General features: G+C 37.7%; 1 protein-coding gene across 1 annotated transcript; it reads right to left on the bottom strand.

The window, feature by feature from the left end:
- Window positions 1–225: 225 nt before the first annotated feature.
- LOC117289433 lies at window positions 226–22450 on the bottom strand. The gene is made up of 7 exons (XM_033770553.1): window positions 22304–22450; window positions 17715–17898; window positions 12230–12448; window positions 8874–9118; window positions 3565–3671; window positions 2276–2468; window positions 226–641 (listed from the first exon to the last, which is right to left on the bottom strand). The coding sequence occupies exons 3-7, from the start codon at window positions 12445–12447 to the stop codon at window positions 355–357; spliced, it is 1050 nt and encodes a 349-aa protein (XP_033626444.1). The 5' UTR covers window position 12448; window positions 17715–17898; window positions 22304–22450; the 3' UTR covers window positions 226–354.

Genomic DNA, 22450 nt, shown 5'->3' on the forward strand with positions numbered 1-22450 from the left:
TGTTCAATAGGTATTTTGATGGGGGTCGAAAAAGTTACAAGCTTTCATTTGAGCCATTGCTCGAAAAAGTCCGCCAATAATTAGAAGCAGTGAAATAAAGTGCTCAAAATTAGTTTTTGTCGGGATCCCCACAATATATCACGTGACCAATCCTTATGTGTTTTATAAGAAACGTTTGTAATTTTTGTCATGGTTCCTGACCATTAAAAGTAAAAGTTAAACTTTTTTTCCGTTAGAGCGGGTGAAACTCTTTGAAATACCATTCACTCAAAGAAATATTTTATTTAATGTTTGGGGCCTAAAATCTGCCATAGCATCGTTAACAATACAAATAGGAATGCAAAGACGGAAAATCTACCACTTCTTAAAAGATCGGTAGGTCTTGTGACAAGACTTTGCTCTGCTTTCCAAGGTTCTCAGCCTGGCCATATTATTTCGCAAGAGGGGGCTGTTTACATCTGCAGAACAGTGTCGTGAGCGTTTCTTGAGGCAATGGGCGTAGCTCGCGAGTATTGGACAGTACATCGTCTGCGAATCTTTGTTGAGATTTTGTTCAAACTTCTTGGCGCAATGGTTGATGAAATCGTCAGGACAGTGTTTGCCGAACAACTCTTTGTCCGAAGCAGTCGTTATTTCAACGTCTGTAAACAAAAGATCGAATAGTTACTTAAAGGAACACGTTGCCTTGGATCAGTCGAGTTGGTCTTTGAAAAGCGTTCTGTAACCGTTTGTTATAAAATGCAGTTGGGTAGAAAGATAATGTAAAAGTAGAATACAATGATCTACACAAATATGCCTCGAAATTGCGTGGTTTTCTTTTTACCTCGTCGACTAACACGGTCGCCCATTTATGGGAGTCAAATTTTTGACGCCCATAAATGGCCGACCGTGTTAGTTCACGACGTAAAAGGAAAACCGTGCAATTTTGAGTGATACTTGTGTGGGTCATTGTATTCTACTTTTAAAACATCTTTCTAACCATATATGCATTTCATAACAAACGTTTTCAAACGCCTTTTATAGACCAACTCGTCCGATTCAAGGCAACGTGTTCCTTTAAACATTACAATACTGTGCACCCTTGATACTTTTGCCCGGATAAACAAGTGGCACTCTTGTTGTATTCGGATTTAAGTGTGAAAATGACAATCCTTGTTCCTTGTCTGTTGCATGCTCTATAAAGTGAGACATTTTGTTTTTTACACCTCTGCAAAAACGTCATCATAATATTTAGAATAATATTTGTATCCAAAAGTGAGAATTGTTCATTCCAAGGAATGACATTAAGTTTTTAGATTCTCATGCACCTCCGGCCCGTCCTCTCCCAGCAGCTGCTTCGAGATTAAATCGATTCGATTAAGTTTCCAGACTTATCCTTGGGTAATTATTCTAATGCAATGATGTTGCCTGTGTTACACACGTGATTACGTGAGTGACAAAGATGAGAGTGTGTCTCAGAAGAGTGATGAACTGTATACAGTTTGTTCTCAAGCAGCAGTGATTTCCGAAGCTTAAAGGCAGTGGACACTATTGGTAATAATTGTCAAAGACGAGCCATTCACAGTTAGTGTATCTCAACATATGCATAAAATAACAAACCTGTGAAAATTTGAGCTCAATCGGTCATCAAACTTGCAAGATAATAATGAAAAAAAAAACACCCCTGTCACACGATGTTGTGTGCGTTTAAATGGTTGATTTCGAGACCTCAAGTTCTAAATCTGAGGTCCCGAAATCAAATTCGTGCAAAATTACTCCTTTCTCGAAAACTATGGCACTTCAGAGGGTGCCGTTTCTCACAGTGTTTTAAACCATCAACCTCTCCCCATTACTCGTCACCAAGAAAGGTTTTATGCTAACAATTATTTTGAGTAATTACCAATAGTGTCCACTGCCTTTAACACAGAGTCCTGCCAGGGTTCATCATGTGAGCAAACTTTAGGGTCGATCAAGCGAGATCAACGTTACGGGATTTTTGTTCTTCAGTTTCCCTCGTTTGAGAGTGAAAGTCAATCTTTGTCACTATTTTTGAGGGAAATTGGAACGAACTTCACTCTAAATCGAGTTGAAGGACCAGACCGTCACTCAAGAGTTGTCTGCCATGAGGCTTTATGCAAAATTGGTATATGGCAGACAGACCCGAGTGATTTTAACTTTTTTAAGAGAGCATGGTGACAATGTTAAAGTCTGAAGCTTTGCGTTATGGGCCTATAAGTAAAGGTTATTGCAACAGAAAAACTCCATGACTAAAAAACTGAGTATGTTTAAAACCCACCGTTATCGACAGATCTGGCATACCGTGCTTTCTTTTCACTTCCATCTGGTCCAGTTATCTGAAGTAGATTGTGAAGATCCAAGAGGGGGCATGCGCCTGAATCCAAATATGCCTCAGCCCTGGAAGCGATTGCCTGTGCATAACTAGTGATGTCACAATCTGTATCAAATCCTGCCACACAGTCTACTAAGTACTACAAAAGAAACACGACAAAAGGGACATCGTGAGAAACGGTTCAAACTAACAGGAAAGTAAAGTCAATTTCAGTAGTAATAGAGAAACGCGTATCAAACCCCAAACGATAGGCCTAATCTCTGTATTCACTTTATAGTGGTAATACGTAACCCGAGGGCGGGAAAGGGCCATGATGGTTGATTAGTGCTTCATAAAATCGTATTACAGGCAAAATCACAGCAAGTTCGGAACTTTCCAATTCGATTGTAAGAAAATGGAAGGGTCGGAGTTTCCAATACTAGATTCGATTTGTGTTGCAGGAGAAATTACGTGGCCAGATTCCAGAAATTCCTACCGGATAGGAAAGCTTAAAAAATGTATTAGGATTTTTCCACATTTTTTAATCTCCGTCTGTTTTGTTAAATAATTTTATTGTGCTATTTCATGTAATAATGTTTTTATACATCCTGTCATAGGCGCTTGCGCTGTTGGATGTTGCTAAAATAATTACATCGCCGCAAAACAACCATCTCAGCCATAACAAAGTGTTCTTTAACAATAACATGCATTGTACAAAGTGTACATTGTAAGAGCCAATTCAGAGACGGAAAGATGTCCAGGCGAACCCAACTTAATTATCATGTCTCGGAAGAATTTATATTAACGTTAGCTCGTTGGACTAGGTAATGAAAATGCCGTATCCACCCTGCCGTATCAACCCTGTATCCACCGGGGAAAATAATGTTGTATTCATCAAAAGAAGTACGACTGTCATCATGGTGTCATGTTGCCTATTGTACTTCTTGCACACGGTTTCTTTTTGCAAAAAAAAACACGTTCACACACAAAACATGTGTGTGTCCCCCCCCCCCCCTCCCTCATTTCGTCAAAGTTCTTGATCAACAGTACATGATGTCACACATGTGACGGTCAACAAACTGCTTTCAATGTGTGTTAATATATTTCCCACAATACAGCCATTTAAAGTAGCTATTCTTATGTTGCGGCGACACGGTCGTTCAGTAGATAGTATTAGAGCGGTAATTATTTTAGTAATGTAAAGGGCGCCCTCTATCATAATTTAACCTCCATCTTTAATGTTCTCTTTTACCTACCTGTACGGCATTGCAGGCTGGTCTGCTAAGTGTGTTCGATATGAACTCCGTGCTCTTAAATTCCAGATACAGTTTGTCACAAGTTTGTATAATTTGTTCCTCACACTCTGTAAAACAAAAACAATTTTAAAAGCACAAAAAAAAATACACGATAATAATATGACATTCTCACGAACAAATCAAGCAAGCGACAGCTAACCCCGGCATTGAGCTTTTTTTGGAATGACGAGGTAGATTTTGAGTTAAGTTTTTTTTTTCACTTATTGTATGAATCCCTGACATTGAACAAAGGTACACTTTCATATACAAACCATGCTTTCCATTAGCATATTGATTTTCTGAGATTGCTCATGTGTTCTTATTTACCGCCAGCCCAAGTGACTACCCACTTATTCCTCCAAGCTACGTTCTACATGGTCCAATCCAGATGGGTGTGGGTTTGTCAGGACGCCGCGACAGTGCAAACTTTGCTATAATTAGTTCCATATATGTACTATTTTTCATATTCATGAAAATTCAACTTTTAGGATATACAAGTATGAAAACATACACAGATTAGAACCAGCAGATCAGTTTATAGGTTTGCTTGGAACTTGCTTTCTCGAGTGAATGTTTTATTTACTTTATTTGTTTGTGTCTTACTTTCTTTATTTGTGAACAACTTTTGTGCCCTTTCTTCATAGATTATAAGAAGAAATAGTAATAAACGGTAGCAATGCTTTGAGTATTGTTGACGAAAAAGGAGGGTAATATTCAGTGCGAGTAAATTGTTTAACGTAAACCTTGAAACTAAATATTTTCCAGGGAAAGTCACAAATTAAACATAAGAAAACATGTACAGATCTTAAAGAATCATGGACATACCTACATCATTTTCTGAACCAAATATTTTTGATCGTTTACATTAAAGAAGCAAACATTTAATGTTTCTGGATAAAGAATTATGAAAACAATCTTAAAGTTAAGGCATATCTTGGTTACAAGTGAAAGTTGGTACATATAAATATAAAATAAAGCTCGACTTACGTCTTAAAGGGACACGTTGCCTTGGATCGGGTGTGTTGGTCTATGGAATGTTTGAAACCGTTTGTTATAAAATGCACATGGTTTGAACTATAATTATATTTTAAAAGTAAAAAATGATATACACAAATATGGCTATTGCGTGGTGTCCCTTTTATTTTGCGAACTGACACAGTCGGCCATTTTGTGTTGACAAAAATATTATTTGACTTACGAAATGATGTGCCGCGTTAGTTCACGACGAATAAGGAAAACCATGCAATTTCGAGCCATATTTGTGTGGATCGCTGTATTCTACTTTCAAAACACCTTCCATGTGCATTTTATAACAATCGGTTTTCAAACGATTTTCATAAACCAACTCGCCCGATCCAAGGCAACTTGAATACACTCTGTATTATTTATAAACAACGCTGTTAAAGGAACACGTTGCCTTGGATCGGTCGAGTTGGTCTTTAGAAAGCGTTTGTAACCGTTTTTTATAAAATGCATATGGGTAGAAAGATGTTGTAAAAGTAGAATACAATGATCTACAGAAACATGCCTCGAAAATGCGTGGTTTTCCTTTTACCTCGTCGACTAACACGGTCGGCCATAAATGGATGACCGTGTTAGTTCGCAAAGTAAAAAGAAAACTTCGCAATTTCGAGGTAAATTTGGGTGGATCATTCTATTCTACTTTTAAAACATCTTTCCAATCATATGCATTTTATAACGAACGGTTACAAACGATTTTTATAGACCAACTCGTCCAATCCAAGGCAACGTGTTCCTTTAAGGAGACGTTCCTACAGAACCGTAATAACTCTAACCCCAACCCATCAACTCTGTCAATATGTTTCGGCCACCACAACCAAAATTATGAGGGTATTAAAACACAGTCTTCCGATGATACAGTGAACAAAAACCATGTATAGGCTTATAATAGATGTTAAATTTGCATCGGGGATAGGCCTATACTTACAAAAGAAATTTGCAAAAAAAAACAAAAAAACGTAGAATTTATACTCGATCGTCAATTCTGTGGACCAATCCACCTTTGAAGCGACGACTGGCAAACTGGTAATTGGGTGGGCTTCATCAAATGATTTATTTTCTTGACGTTAACATAATGTAACTCCTTTATTTATATACTCCTGACAAATTATGAACTTTGTAATTAAAGACAATGGACACTATTGGTAATTGTCAAAGACTAGTCTTCTCAGTTGGTGTATCTCAACATTTATGCCTGAAATAACAAACCTGTGAAAATTTGGGCTCAATCGGTAGACGAAGTTGCGAGATATTAATGCAAGAAAAAACCCTTGTCGCACAATGGTCACACGAAGTCGTGTGCTTTCAGATGCTTGATGTCGAGATCTTCATTCTAAATTAGAGGTCTCGAAATCAAGTTTGTGGAAAATTACTTCTTTCTCGAAAACTACGTCACTTCAGAGGGAGCTGTTTATCACAATGTTTTATACTATATCAACCTCTCCCCATTACTCATAATCAAGAAAGGTTTTGTGCTAACAATTATTTTGTGTAATTACCAATAATGTCCACTGCCTTTCAGCTTCAGGTTGAACATATAAATTGTCCACGTAGAAATAACAATGTCCATCCAGGGCGAAAGGGAAAGGCCTGTTTCATATCTGTAATTTTGCAGCATGTGTTTTTGTTAAAACCTTTCTCATATTATTAATCAATGTTTTTAGTTAATTCGAAAGGAGGTCCTCAAAAACATGGGACTTGATTTTTGGGAAGAAAAAAATGTGGTATGTGGAACAGCACCATGGTAGTCTGCACCCCACTGACGTTGCTGTTGGTTCCGGTGCATTCATGCACACACACACGCCATCTCCACAATGATACCGACTATGATGACAGCTGAGGTGCCGGGGTGTTCGCCGCCAGACCAAAGTGACTATTAAACAATTCACTTGCATCAAATTACCATTGCTATTTGCTTCTTATTGAATCAATTGATGCAAAATGGACCCCTACAGAGCAATGGACGGCTTTGATTGGACCAATGTGGCCAGACAGAAATTCTTATTTGCAACATTATGTCATATATTACAGTCAACATACAGTTCGTGTCTGGCATTGAAAATGGGTAATTAGCTTTGCCCTACCTCCATGGTTTTGCATAATCACACAATCGACATAATACTCGCCATTTAAAAGTATCCTTTAAAACAAGTTCTATGCTTCGAGTGTTATTCTGTGTGGTGTATCCAGTGGATAACTCTATGTTTAGTCGGTAAACTGTGCATCGAGCCCTTGGTCTCGAGATAATTTTAATTATTACATATAAATCATCATCTATTTTGCACAGTGCTTCTGCATGATTCTTTTTGAAAAAAAGGTTTTCCCGGCCAATTTCAACATTAAATCCATTCATGTTAACACCCATTCAATTTCCTTTCCAAATGAATGCTCCGTTGAATCAGCATTCGACGGTCAGAAAGAGTATAATTCAATTTAACCAGTTTAGCATTCATTGGTGAACCAAGATAATTCAATTTCATAAAGCATCAGGACTCATTAAATTTCGTAAAAGCCAGCACCAAGAGCTGGCCAACCGTTTTAAACTGCTAGTACAAAGAATGATCAAAGTGATATTTCAAGCAATGGATACCTCTGGTAATATTGTCAAAGACAAGTCTTCTCACTTGGTGTATCTCAACATAATGAATAAAATAACTACATTGTCTGTAACCTGTGAAAATTTGAACTCAATTGGTTGACGAAGTTGCGAGAGAATGATGGAAAAAAAACACCCTTGGTGCACAAGTTGTGTGGTTTCAGATGCTTGAATTCGAGACCTCAGCTGAGGTTTCAAATATTATTTCAGTGAGAAAAGCTCTCCACTGCTTGCTACCAAGTACGTTTGATGCTAACAACTATTTGTAGTCATTGCCAAGAGTATCCAGTGCTTTTATGAAATAGAATGATTGAAACGAATCGGATGTGCTCGAAAATTCATATGTGCACGAAAACGACAGTGAATCAATGAAAAGCGAAAAAGAATTTGAGTGGATTATAAGCAAAAGCGTTAATTTGACTGCGTGTTAGTAAAATTGAATGGATTTCTGCTGAAATTTGCCAGAAAATTTGTAATGCTCTTACAGGGTGAGTTCAGATGTGATAGAATAAACAGATAAACAAAACATATGATCCGATTTACACTACAGGCCTACTCTTGATCCGGGAATGCACTGATTTATGTGTTTAAGTTGACATAGAAAGATATTATGTTTGATTCAATAGGAGTGGGTTGATCTACATTCATGCGAATTTGGAAATGAAGGGAGAAAAGGGTAAAAATGATCGAACTGTAAAGTAAGCTTCAGTTTTATATGCCGGCATTTTTTTGGCATTGATTAAAGGCAGTGGACACTATTGGTAATTACTCAAAATAATTATTTTCATGAAACCTTACTTGATAACAAGTAATGGGGAGAGGTTGATACTACAAAACATCAACGGCTCCCTCTGAAGTAATGTAGTATTCGAGAAAGAAGTTATTTTCAAAGAATTTGTTTTCAAGACCTCAGATTTAGAATTTGAGGTCTCAAAATCAAGCATCTGAAAACACATAACATTGTGTGACAAGGGTGTTTTTTCTTTTCATTGTTATCTCGAAACTTCGATGGCCGATTGAGCTCAAATTTTCACAGCTTTGTTATTTTATGCATAATGTTAAGATACACTAACTGTGAAGAGTAGTCTTTAACAATTACCAATAGTGTCAACTGTCTTTAAGTTGATGTATTACAGTGAAAAGCACAAATTACAAAAAAAATTCTTATAAGCATTTAAATATACAAAAGTTTCAATAAATCATTTTAATGAAGGAACTGTCACTTTCCAGATATTAAACACCTTACCCTGTAAAACGTTATCTACTAAAAAACGAAAAAACAAAAAACGATTTTGCCTCAGTTTGCAGAATACAGAATGTAGACTCAGAATAGGGTTTAGTATTTTGCTCGGGCATTTTCAATCCCACGACTAAACTTATTAACAAAATCCTTTGAATGACGATAAAAAAAAAAAAAAATACTGCTTACTTTTAATGTCACCATCATGTCGAAAATAAAATTGTATAATAAACATATTTAAAGTTTTCGAGAAAAAAAACCACCAGGTATAATGAGAAGAACCGATAACTTCTCAGGTGAACAATTCCTTTAGATGTGTAAAACAAACCCCACGAAGGAATACATTATCGGTATACACCTGTGTATAGGTTTAACTTGGAATCTACATTACTGTATATTATTTTTTTGGCATACCGGCATGAACTTCCAACGGTGAGCTCTGCTGGAGAAATTCCTCCTCCGAGAACCGCCCATCACCGTCTCCATCATAAGCCATAAAGACCTGATCCACTACAGCCGAGATGTTACCATTCTGAAGCACGTATTCATCCCGGGTCACGAAACCATCTCCGTCCCGGTCAGTCAACTGAAATAGCTCCCGCCTTGAAGAATAATCATCGTAGAATACCTCTTCATCATCCTCGTTCTCATGCCGCTGGCTGTGGAATAGAAATGCACAATAGAAGAATGCATCTTGGAACTATTTCGCACAGGTGACCTTGAACTACTTTTAGGAATGGTGCAATCCAATTCTATAAGCAAACAAGCCTCAAAACACATCAAGCACCCCATTTTGACCTACATTTATCAATATATTATTATCAATAAAAAATATGCAAACATTCACACTTGCATCTTGGATCTATTTCGCACAGATGACCTTGAACTACTTTTAGGAATGGCGCAATCCAATTCTGAGCGAGCAAGCCTCAAAACACATCAAGCACTCCTTTTTGACCTATAATTATCAACCACGAGGGAATGCGAAGGGGTGTAATGATCCTTCAACGTCTTGTAGTGGGGAAATAAGAAATGCACCCCTTCGTTCCGCCCAGTATTTTCTTTTTCCCGACCCGGTAACCCTATCGTGTAAATCATGCTTATTTTGTCGGAAGAGGGTTGTCGGAATACAGAGGTATCGGAATGTAGCGCAGTCACCACACCATGATTGGAAATATCACAATTGTTTTTCGTGTTGAGGAAATCCTAAGGCTTCGTGAACGAGGGAATATTGAATAATTATTGTAGATGTTAGTGCACTGTATACATTTTTGTGTAAACTCATGCATAAAGCATCGCGAGTAAAATGTCAACAGCAACTGTTTCAGAAAAAAAAGTTGTTTAATTTAAGTTATGGCTTTTTATGGGTGGATGAAAACTGGTCCAATATTGGCCCCATGGGTTGTTTACTCATAACCTGGAGCCTTTCGGGTACACCAGCCCTCTCAAAATGGCCCTGATTTGCAATTACGGTGTGGGGTAATTTTTCCAAGATGGAGTCTGGCCAAATTTAATACTCGTTTGATGATGTGGTTTTTAGAGATGAGCCTAGCTCACGGCTTATCTCTCATAAATTGAAAAGAAAAACATTAAGTTTAGATAATTACTGTAGAAACAATTGCTTTCAAGAGGCTGAGAGACTTTGAAATAGTTTTTGAGTAATTTTGAATGTTTAGCAATCAGGAAGCCTCTAGCGATAGTCCTTAAGCACTCTGCGTCCACCAGCGAATGACCAAAGCTCTACATTGTAAGTTTGTGATAAATTGGTTGCTATAGGTTGTACCATTGAGGGATGCTTTTCTAGCACATTAGATGGTTTCATGACAAACAGTGTACAATCTGCTGATATCAAGGTTATAGCTTCAAGATTTCATTCAATCTAATTCAGATTAATTTCCATTATGCATAACCCCCACACATCAATGAATGTTAACTTTGATTACATAATCCCTGTTTGTTTAAAATACTTATGAGTCATGTAATGAACACATTCTATAAAAAAAAAGAATCTGACTTCTATTAAAGGCAGTGGACACTATTGGTGATTGTCGAAATCCAGTCTTCTCACTTTGTGTATCTCAACATGTACAAACCTGTGACAATTTGAGCTCAATCGGTCGTCGGAGTTGTGAGATAACTATGAAAGAAAAAAACACCCTTGCCCCACGAAGTTGTGTGCGTTTTGATGGTTGATTTCGAGACCTCAAGTTCTGAACTTGAGGTTTCGAAATCAAATTCGTGGAAAATTACTTCGTTCTCGAAAACTACATCACTTCAGAGGGAGCCGTTTCTCACAAGGTTTTATACTATCGACCTCTCCCTATATTACTAGTTACCAATTAAGGTTTTATGCTAATAATTATTTTGAGTAATTACCAATAGTGTGTCCACTGCCTTTAATGTACCTCCTAAAATAAACCAATCCTATTTATTTTTGGCTCTGTTGAATGATAGGCCTAGGCCTATTTGTTTTCTTATGAAGTCTAGCCAGACCATGTCTGGCTACAGATTATAAAAACACTTCCCGCATGTAATCCTTTTCATAAACAATTCAAACATACTTGCATGGCTGTTATGATAATATTAGAGCTGGCCTAAGGTCATACATCATAACGCACTGAGTTGTGTTTATACAACTAACTTGCATAAATCATATTCTCATACTGCGATTAAAGTCGCGAAGGCGAACGGTATATCGGGCAATCATGAAATACGAGGCTAGGTCGTTAGAAAGAATACAAATAAACCAGGCAACGTCTATGTGGACAAGCCGGTCTTTCATAAACTTACACCACACGGTACCGACCTTTGCTCTTTTTGGCGGCCAAAAATATGAGCAGTTAATTATGAGCTTGTTGTTTCACGAGTCGTGTGGGTTCTATACTTCACAAGACGCACACGGTCCGGGACCGAGGGTTACTTATGTCAAATGTGACAATTCACATCGCACCGCAATACAATGATCCGTATTTGTAACAGAAAATGTACTGACATTTATAATTAATTGATGTGAAATCATAAATCACATATGTTGCGATTCTTTTCCAAAGATTAAAGTTGGCAGTAATGCTTCGTTCATACTGATCTGTTAAATGGGGAAGAAAGGCCAAATTTCAAAGTTCAAGTTGTGATAGAAATAACCCAGTTTCACAATCAAGCCGATGGTAACCCCCGTCTATTTGGGGATATTTATAAGGCAATGTGTGAATAATTGCTAAGGTGTTGACATTACACAACACTCATTCATCTTTGAGTTTTTAAGAATTTTAAAACTCACCTAAAAGTTTTTGAAATGTACATACATTTCCTTCAAAATCTGTATTGAAAAGATATACTATCTTTCTTTTCTGGTTTTAGCTTTTAGTGCTTAACAATTCAAATGACCTAACACTAACAGCAGAACAACAACTACACTATTTATATTGAAAATGGCGGGAGGGGCAAGAACAACACCACATCCCACTGAGGTTACCACATAGGTTTAACGTAGTTTATGAGAAAGCGGTATTCTCTAACCCAAATAAATAAAAAGCTTCAGGTTTGACGTATTTGTATATGTTTTAGACAGGTTATCTATAAAACAAAAAATTGTGCAACAAGTGTGTTTTTTTTTTGATTATCATATTGCAACTTCGATGACCTATTGATTCAAAATATTAACATGTTCGTTATTTTATGCATATGGGATATCGGCAAGTGAGAAGACTGGTCTTTGACAACTACCAAACGTGTATTGATGACATATCAAACCACTTTGACCATCGACATACCTTGTTTGAATATCGGTGTCTTGCTCTTCGGAAAACACATCTTTCTCGTGACTATCGTCTGCGACAGTGTTTCCATGGTGACGGTGATTATGATGATGGTGGTGACTACGTAGGGTTACTTTATCAGTTTGAAGATGCTTATTGGCCAATGCCCCCGTTGATAATGACGTCACAACCAGAACGCCCACCAGCAGATTCACAACGCCTCCAGACAGCATCCTTAACAAAGAGAAATGGAAGAAACTATAATCATTGGTGAAGTAACCTTTATTACAATAAACTTTTCAGGTTAATAAAGAATGAAGTAAAGGGAATGTACACGTTTGGTAATATTGTCAAAGACCAGTGTCCTCACTCAGTGTATCCCATCATAAGCATAAAATAACAAGCCTGTGGAAATTTGAGCTCAATTGGTCATCGGCGTTGCGAGAAAATGATGAAAGAAAAAACACCCTTGTTGGACGAATTTGTCTGCTTTCAGATAGGAATAAAAACTTCTAGCTAGAAGTTTTTTTAGTGAGAAATAACATCTTTTTCAAAAACTACGTTACTTCAGAGGGAGTCGTTTCCCACAATGTTTTACACTTCCAACAGCTCCCCAACCTAGTCAGTTTTTAAGTTAATAAAGTGTTTTGAGTAATTACCAGACGTGTATACCTTCCCTTTAAAGGAACACGTTGCCTTGGATCGGTCGAGTTGGTCTTTGAAAAGCGTCCTGTAACCGTTTGTTATAAAATCGATATGGTTAGAAAGATGTTGTAAAAGTAGAATACAATGATCTACACAAATACACCTCGAAATTGCGTGGTTTACGTTTTACCTCGTTGACAATATGGGAGTCAAAACTTTGACTCCCATAAATGGCCGACCGTGTTTGTTCGCAACGTAAAATGAAAACCGTGCAATTTTGAGTGATACTTGTGTGGATCATTATATTCTTTATATTCTACTTTTAAAACATCTTTCTAACCATATGCATTTCATAACAAACGGTTTCAAACGCTTTTCATAGACCAACTCGTCCGATCCAAGGCAACGTGTTCCTTTAATGTGTATCAATGCAGACACAACTTTTTATTTCCTTCGACACATTTCTTAGAGAAACAACATTCTTGTTCAAAAGTTTTGCAAACCGTTGGCATAAATTAAAAGGACGAACATTGGCTATGTATACGTCACAAATGTTCTAGTTCTAAAACCTTGGGCAGAAAAAGAGGGCCCTACTGAACTACTGATTGTTGTATTAATAGAAATAGGTCCCTTGGCATCAACTTCACCGCAAGCACGTAAAGCTCGACAAGATAGCATTATGGTGGGACATTGAGTAAGAGACGACCCACTGTGTACAAGATTGATCTAATAATGCACTCAGTTCACACCATTGGTTTCTTGGGATATCACGGTGTTCCCAGCATGATGTCAATCCATCAGCACTGTGCTCACTACTCAAGACATATTGCTCAACAAATTAAGTCCCTTTTTGCCCCAAACCACGGAGAAAAATACCTAAGCACTTTATTGCGATGCACATGAAGTGTAGTATACCAGCCATGGTGAATGAGTTCACGAATTTTATCACAGGGTACGATCATCGTTTTTTTTAAAAACGGTATTTGAATAGTATTAATTTAGAAGAAGCTTAAAGTAGGACAATAATAAGATTAAGGTGAGGCAGAGGCTTTTGTGCCTTAAACTATTGACAGACAAACAACAACAAATACTATACAGAAGACAGAAAACGTACTCTCACGACAGACTAGACTAACAGAATACACGACAGAGACTAGTGTAAGATAGCGAGTATGCCAACGTCAACCCTACGAATAAGCATCAAGAAGTTTGTTTTAAAGTTAATTAATAAAGTGTGCCGTGAAGTAACTTGTGAAGCATGTATACAAATCATACCAGGTGGTATACTTGTCCGTTGACTCCAATTCTTTAAATAGCATAGATCAAGGCTAGCCTATAAACAAGTAAAACTGTAGACAATAATATTGTTTATCTATAATTTAAATTGTTTAAAAGCCATTGGACACTTTCGGTAAACAGTACTGTCCAAAGTCCCACACTTCGTATATCACAACTTACATATAAAATAACAAAATGGTGAAAATTTAGGATCAATCGGTCATCGGAGTCGGGAGGAAAATAACGGAAAAACCCACCCTTGTTTCCTCACGTTTCGCCGTGTCATGACATGTGTTTAAAATAAATCCGCGTTAATCTCGCTATCGAGAATTGATAATTGTTTTAAGGTTTTCTCAAAAAGTAAAGCATTTCATGGAATAATATTTCAAGAGAAGTCTTTCACTATTGCGGTCTGTAAACCCTGTAAGTTATTTGTAAATCTGTGAACTTTTTTTCTGTTCTGAAAGTGTCCAATGGCTTTAAAGCCATTGGACACCTTCGGTAAACAGTATTGTCTAAAGGCCCACACTTCGTGTATCACAAATTCTACATAAAATAAAAACCTGTGAAAATTTAGGCTTAATCGGTCATCGGAGTCGGGAGAAAATAACGGGAAAACCCAACCTTGTTTCCGCACGTTTCGCCGTGTCATGACATGTGTTCAAAATAAATCCGTAGTTCTCGTTATCGAGAATTGATAAATGTTTTAATGTTTTCTCGAAAAGTAAAGCATTTCAAGGGATAATATTTCAAGAGAAGTCTTTCAGCATTACGGTCTGTAAACCCTGTAAGTTATTTGTAAATCTGTGAACTTTTTTTCTGTTCTGAAAGTGTCCAATGGCTTTAATCCCCAAGTCTGTCCTCTTTTATATACACCTTGTTTTCCGTCCTGAGAGCCATGGCGCACTCTTCACGAATGGGCGTTGCCTTTCTCAATAAAAACGTTTATGAAAACCAAACCAGCCAGACGTTTTCGAGCAACCTTGTAGGCCTTCCTCAACTAGACTTGATGACAAGTCGTTAGGCGCTACACCGCGCTTAACAATTACCGTATTGACTTCAAGACTATCCTCATACTGATCCTCCATGTCCTGATCTAAGACGCAGACTGTATGATGCGTGAACCCAAACGCGACATGGTGTAAAATCATGCAACTTGGCTTTAAAAGTATATACATGTATAGCTGCCGTTCATTCTTCGTCTTTATAACGGAAGCATCCCGGTCATTTTTAAAGGGAAGGTACACGTTTGGTATTGTCAAAGACCAGTCTTCTCACTCGGTATATCCCATCATAACCATTAAATAACAAGCCTGTTAACATTTGGGCACAATCAGTCATCGAGAAAATGATGATAGAAAAACACCCTTGTTGGACGAATGTGTGTGTTTTCGGATAAGAATAAAAGACTTCTAGCTAGAAGTCTTTTATTATTTTAGTGAGAAATGACCTCTTTCTCAAAAACTATGTTACTTCAGAGGGAGTCGTTTCCCACAATGTTTTATACTATCAACAGCTCTCCAATGCTCGTTACCAAGTCAGTTTTTAAGTTAATATTTGTTTTGAGTAATTACCAAACGTGTACCTTCCCTTTAAAGAGAAAATCTTCGCTGAAAAATAGAGGTCTGTGATACGCTTGTTCTATCTGAAAACATATTTTTTTCTAAGTTTTTATGTTTTGGCTTGTTTGATTACGAGAAGATTTGCGGTTGAAGTCACAATACACCCTTGATTAGGAATCCTGGATCGGTAAATCAAATGAGTTCCACTGCTATCGAGAAGCGTGTTCTTTTCTTATAATATATTTGATATACTGCCTGTCAGGAAGAAGTCAAAAGTCCCTAAATATTTAATTGTTCTTTCGATTTCATCAATCGAAATAAACACATGCGCACAAATTTCCTGATCAGAAATATGATGGGCTTCTTCTCAGAAACATGACTAAAAGATTGAATAAATAATGGGTTGATGTAAATTACAGGGTTCAACGAGAAAATGCACTGTTTCCAAAATTAAAAACCGATGATCAATCACCGCTCTCATGATGAAATATTCATTATAGTTATCGATGTGATTCATGAGTTCTCTTCGCGGGCATATTGTTATCTAGAGTCGGTGTATGTGTGAATGGTATAGCTTCAAGATTGGCGTTCGCTATTTTCAAGTTTTAAAAGTTAAATTGCTTTGGTCACTATTAGATTGGTCGATTTACTTTGAATTTTGTACGACTCCTTCTTAATAGGCTACTTGCAACTATATGCCTGTCTGAAGAAATCTTGCAACAGCACAGACTATTAAGAAAGGATTTAGTTTGACTGAAAGGGGTGTTTGTGGGAAAGCCGACTTATTGCTTACGGTTAAACGGTTTTGTATTGCAGTATCCATGCTGGGCAGCCAACACTGCAAGACTCCAACAAGTAAGATTATGTACGATGGCAGCATCACAACAATTAGAGGTCTCTTCTTTGTTGTATAGGGACTTTGTTATACTAAGCAAGTCCTTGCTTTACGGTTTACAGAAACTGTGGCTCTACTCTTCTCTCAAAGGTTTAGACCTACATAAACGCACACAAAGACACACCACTGGCTTAAAACCACACTGCTCATTAAGAAAGTGGCTAGCGTTACTATAAAGGGGGTACTTGAAGACTTTTACCCCGTGAGGCAAAGAGTTGACATAGGCAATCTCTTCTAATTGGTAAACAAGATAATCTATCCTGGGACCATAACGATCATTAGGAGATAGGTGGTAATCTGACAACTTCGGGATGTGGAAAGTAGATAGGTATATCAATATACTAAGAAACCATGTCTATTAAGAGAGGAAGCTTGCTATAACATAGATAAAACCATAACCAAGGAATTCAAACGTTCAAACAAAACTGAGGTTACACTGATGTGGATCCGTGGTGTGGATCCGTGGTCTAGCCCTGCTGAAGATTCCTACCTCCATGGTCTAGCCGTGGTCTAGCCAAGTACAGGAGGCTGATGGGCTTGTTCTCGATTCTTGTATAATACAACTGTATATCCTTTCATAAATCGGAGCAATCTATATTCATGTTTTCTCTGTGCACCATGATCTTCTAATACTTCTTCCGAAGATGAGCAAACACAGGACACATCATCTTCATAGTCTAGAACACCGTGCAGATTCTCTGACGATCCGTAGTCCGTATGTGCGAGATTCAAACTAGGTCGTCTCAAGATCGTCATTTATTCTTGGCAAAAGGTTAGCCAGCGAACCCATCCGTATAACACGCAGTAACAGAATACGTTATGACAGCAACAGCTACATCAAATATCTAGCACCTGGAACAACCCATCAAGATCACAGAACTACATATACAGCACTACTCACCAAAATGTACCTCTGTACGTCTTTGCTCTATCATGCTCCATCCTTATCGTTTTTCCCACATGGGTTTTATTACAAGCATCATGCAACTCAACTTGCCCATGGAGCAAGGGCTGGTCTATGCTCAAAATTATCGTTCCACTTTCACTTTAAACAATTGAAAATTCAGACAGAAGGTTTAAAATAATACTTCTGCAACCATAATCTTCACAACAGACTTACCTGCACTGTTACTGGATCAGAGAATGCGTGTATCTGAACAGGCTCTGCGGCGCCGAATGGTGTTAATTCCACGTTTAGTTGAGATTGTCTTGGTGGTCTGTGAGATGGACTTACGCTGCCACAGCATGGAGCCAGAAAACTACGACGAACACTAGTCACTTATTTGTACAATCACTCTCAGGGACTGTTTAAACAAGAGAATGTCATAGGTTGGTTGGTTGGTTTAAATTACGGGAAGGATTGAGCTTTGTTTGGCTTGTTTGCAAGGCGATGCACTATAGAGAGTGGTTCGCATGTAATTCAACCACGTCTACTAGAAGCTTGAATCGTGAAGTGTGGCTGATTTATAAGCCTATTTTGGCTGTACGTGTCTTGTAGAGTGGAGACCAACGTGTCTCGGTGACCCCAAGGTCTGCGGTGTTTATCCCTTATCCATACAAACAAAAGCTGACGGAGTCAGCAGCATCATCGTCTTGTTGGACATAAAGGAGGTACATTGTCAGGATGTTGTCTGCAATGTACATTGTGGATTGGCACATGAGAAGCTTAATTGACTCAGTAATGTCCATGTTAAAAAAAGATCGATGTGTTTCCCCTCTCGAATGGTGGATTGATGGGTCAAAACAAAAATTTAAATAGAAAATCAAATTTTAGATGTTGGAGGCAAACTCTAACTGGGGTAAAACCCAACACCAACAGGAGGCCAGCTGGCCAGGATGGTAAATTTCATTCTTGATTAACTTACAAAGTGAAAGTTTGTGTCAAAGATCGGTCTTCTCATCATGTACATAAAATAACAAACCTGGGAAAATTTGAACTCAAATTGGTCGTCGAAGTTGCGAGAGATTAATGGAACAAAAAACACCTTTGTCGCAAAAGTGTACTTTTAAATGCCTTTAATTCGAGACCTCATCAACTAGCTGCTGAGGTCGCGAATTCAACTTAAATAGTTTAGTTAGAAGTTACTTTTTCCACAAAGAGACGCATAATCATTATAATGACTGTCATTATTGCACAATTATTATTCCACTTCATTTTTTCCATCGGTCATGACAGAACTGACTGCAGTTTTGCAAAGAATTGCCAGCAGTATAGGCCTACATGAAAGGGAAAGGGTATCGGGTTGTAGTTTTTTCGCCCCCCCCCCCCGTTTTTATATTATAGTTTCTTATTTTAGTTTATATTAATTTAAGTGAACTAACAACTAAAAACTGTTTGGATTGTGTATGTTGTGTGGTCCTTTATCTGTTCCATGTGGTTATTCCACAGAGAAATGACCACTGGTCAATCCAAGTAAGTTAACTCACCATATAAGGACATGAGCCCAATTTCATAGAGCTGCCATAGCAGAAAATACAGTTACTGCTTAGCAATGAGCAGTTAGTTAACCAGTCACAAATTGTACATGTGATATGGTTTTTTGGCTGGTAACCTTATTTCGGTTAGCATAATTTTGTTTTGCTTAAGAATTGTGTGGGGTTAACGGTTCCATGATTATATGGGCCCTGCCCACACCGAAATAACGTCTCGAAACTGCTGACAATAGCGCCACCTGTCGTCAGATTTATTTAATAATTCATGATTATCCACTGATACAACCATTGGAGTCGACTATGTCTTACCATGGTCTTACACTATTCGTTGTTCCTTATGTAAAATTGTGCAGCCCTGAGTGAATAGCTTTTATTTTTGCCCGCTTACTTTTAAACATCATTGGGGTTTATGGCCTGCTGCCAGTTGGAGTATTACTCATACGTTGATTTCACTGAAGTCCCCATGGCTTCATTCTCAAGATTACTAATCTGAAAACCTAGACTTGTTGACAAGTTGTTTATGGTCCCACGCGGTGAGATAGTCGAGTTGATTATCTAAGTTGTTTTATTTTTTTTTATGTCGAGTTGCAGCGGCCCCGCGGGATCTGCTGGTTGCGCGACTAGTGCGCGAGAATACCGCGGCAACCGCGAGGAGATTCGGAATCACACGGAGAGAGTCAGACCGCTAAAGGGCGACAGACTTGACGACTTGTCCACGACAGTACGACCAGAGAGCTCGCGCACCGTGTAATATTGTTGTCAGTGTATTCTCGTTATATACTGAAATCTACGAAGACAATTGCAATACGTGTCAATCATTCACATCTTCGGTCACGTGCACTGGTGGCTTATAGTAATCCGTCTCTATGGTATGATGTCATGTTGAACTTGTCACAAACACTTGGTAACCACGGCTTAAGCTTGATGACTGTTAGTATTTAAAGGGAGGGCATACCTATAGTGACCATAAATACTTGGTAAGAAGCACTCCTACGGCTAATCTATAACATTTTAAGAAGCAATTCCTTTAAGGGAATGTGGTTTTAGAGAGAAGGATTCAGAAACATTTCAAATTGAGAAACAATTTTGCTTAAAACGTTTCTCAGATTTTGTTATCCTAGCCTACATATTAAACTTCCTGCAAGGTTAACCGCTCCAGATTTTAGCGATATCCCACAAGTGATTTTCACAGGTTACTAATTGCACATTATTATGGCTCCATGCATTTTATTATAACAATCAAATGGTTCCGAAAACCAAAGGTTTGCTTTGCCTTTAAAGGCCAGCAGGTGACAGGATATGAACTATGTACAGCGGTATGTTTCACACAATGCATGACATTATGGTGTGTTTTTCCCATTAAATACACTGTACACGTTTGGTAATTGTCAAAGACCAGTGTTCTCACTTGGTGTATCCCATCATAACCATAAAAAACAAGCCTGTGAAAATTTGGGCTCATCCAACTGGTCTTTGAAGTTGCGAGAAAAGTATGAAAGAAAAAAAAACTGTTGGACGAATTGGTGTGCAGATAGGAATAAAAGACTTCTAGCTAGAAGTCGTTTATTATTTTAGTGAGAAATTACCTCGTTATCAAAAATTACGTTACTTCAGAGAGAGTCGTTTCCCACAATGTTTTATACTATCAACAGCTCTCCAATGCTTGTTACCAAGTCAGTTTTTAAGTTAACTTGTCTTCCTTCTTTCACTGGACTTCCTTCAAAATACAAAAGACCGGTTATTGCACATCATTGGGTGATTCGCTTAACACAACAAACACCATGACTGATGTGGTTTCTATTTGCTGAAACTTGTGGCATGATTCGGCCTGCAGTTAATTAAAAGGAAAACTAATTTTAAAGATCAAACTAAGTTCATATTTTCCTGCATGACACCAGCTAACAATATCACGCGCTTTTACACAGTATCGGACTGTTTTCACTGTCCGTTTTATAACTTAGCACGTTAAAGGGAAGGTACACGTTTGGTAGTTACTCAAAACAAAATAAATGTTATCTTAATAACTGATTTGGTAACGAGCATTCGCGAGCTGTTGATAGTATAAAACATTGTGAGAAACGGCTCCCTCTGAAGTAGCATAGATTTTGAAATAGAGGTAATTTCTCACTAAAATAATAAAAGACTTCTAGCTAGAAGTCTTTTATTCCTATATTAAAGCACACAAATTCGTCCAACCAACAAGGGTGTTTTTTCTTTCATAATTTTCTCCCAACTCCGATGACCAATTGAGCTCAAATTTCCACAGGTTTGTTATTTTATGCATTATGTTGAGATCCACCAAGTGAGAACACTGGTCTTTGACAATATTACCAATAGTGTACCTTCCCTTTAGTTGTTTTTCGGTGAAAATGATTCGTTCACGTTCTCAGTGACTCAACAAGACAAGGACATTTTTACATGTTATTTAAATAAGTCACTGGAGAGAAAAAATATTTTTTGAAATTGTATAATTTTTTGGGAAAGAATAAACTAAATTGGTTTAGAAACGGAAACAAGCATCCTACGGCTTCATTGGGGGTCAAACTCCGGCTTCGACTGGACATGTACATTGGACTTGACTGACATTAGATCCAAAACTCGGCTTGACTCAATTGGATGCAGCTATGACCCGATATTATATGAAATACTTCAGAAACACTGTGTGTCCTATAAATGCTTTATGATGGAGTTGGAAAACATTTCAAAATGTCACTCGTTACGTCTATGTGTTTGCTTCCTACATCATGAATGTTCATTAGAGTGCGACCAACCACATCAAGACTTATGCAATATCCGTCACAAAATAATACATTGTTGTGCCGAAACTTAAAGGCACTAGACACTATTGTTAATTCCTAAAATAATTGTTAGCATAAAAACTTACTTGGTTTCAAGCAATGGAGAGCTGTTGATAGTAGTATAAAACATATTGTGAGATATCTGAAGTAACGTAGTTTTTTGAGAAAGAAGTAATTTTTCACTAAAATGTGTCTCGAGCATCTGAAAGCACACATCTTGTGACGTGCAACAAGGGTGTTTTTTCTTCCAGTATTCTCTCGCAACTTCGACGACCAATTTATATCAAATTTTCACAGGTGTGTTATTTTATGCATACATGTTGAGGTAAGTAAAAAGACTTGTCTTTGACAATTTCCGAAGGTGTCCTGTGCCTTCACAACTACATCATAAATGGAGATATTATTATCTCATAAATCAATAACGAGATCATTTTTATCAACTTATAAATAATTATAAATGATGCATAATTTTACCCACCTTTTGTTGTCGGTGTGTTCCCAACACACAAGCTCGGAACAATGCCTTCTTAACTTAGTGTAAACAGGCCTGCTGGCTTTATGTGGTGTGCCTCAAGTTATGATGTGATCTTTGAACGACGATAAGCCCAACTGACCTACATCATTC

Source organism: Asterias rubens, chromosome 4 (assembly GCF_902459465.1).
Source record: "Asterias rubens chromosome 4, eAstRub1.3, whole genome shotgun sequence".
NCBI classification, from domain to species: Eukaryota; Metazoa; Echinodermata; class Asteroidea; order Forcipulatida; family Asteriidae; genus Asterias; species Asterias rubens.

Coding starts and splice junctions, on each gene's coding strand:
- LOC117289433 (XM_033770553.1), bottom strand. CDS start 12,447: ATGCTGTCTGGAGGCGTTGTGAATCTGCTGGTGGGCGTTCTGGTTGTG. Junction 2,469..3,564: donor CAGCCTGCAATGCCGTACAG/GTAGGTAAAAGA, acceptor TTTCTTTTGTAG/TACTTAGTAGACTGTGTGGC. Junction 642..2,275: donor TGCCAGATCTGTCGATAACG/GTGGGTTTTAAA, acceptor TTTTGTTTACAG/ACGTTGAAATAACGACTGCT.